Genomic DNA, 254 nt, shown 5'->3' on the forward strand with positions numbered 1-254 from the left:
CCCGCTGCCTCCACCGATACCTCGAGTTCGGCCTCACGCTTCTGAGTGGAATCCAAAAGCGATTCAGGCCCCGCCGTCTCAAGCAAGTCCGATTCCGGTTCCGCGGACAACAATGGCCTCAGTTCGACCGGCTCGACCGGCCCGACTGGTGCAACATGCACCGCGTACTCCTCCTGCTCCGGCTCCTTCTCCCATGCCTCGGCTGCAGCTGCGGCCTCCGCCTCAGTCTCAAAGTGAACCTCAGCCTCAGCCTC

General features: G+C 63.4%; 1 protein-coding gene across 1 annotated transcript; it reads right to left on the bottom strand.

Annotated features, from left to right (window-relative positions):
* On the bottom strand, window positions 1-252 carry T265_12410 (hypothetical protein; the record flags this gene model as incomplete). The annotated part of the gene is made up of 1 exon (XM_009180009.1): window positions 1-252. A coding segment is annotated over one exon (117 nt), but the record flags the coding sequence as incomplete, so codon positions are not given.
* Window positions 253-254: the final 2 nt, after the last annotated feature.

Source organism: Opisthorchis viverrini (assembly GCF_000715545.1).
Source record: "Opisthorchis viverrini unplaced genomic scaffold scaffold39404, whole genome shotgun sequence".
NCBI classification, from domain to species: Eukaryota; Metazoa; Platyhelminthes; class Trematoda; order Opisthorchiida; family Opisthorchiidae; genus Opisthorchis; species Opisthorchis viverrini.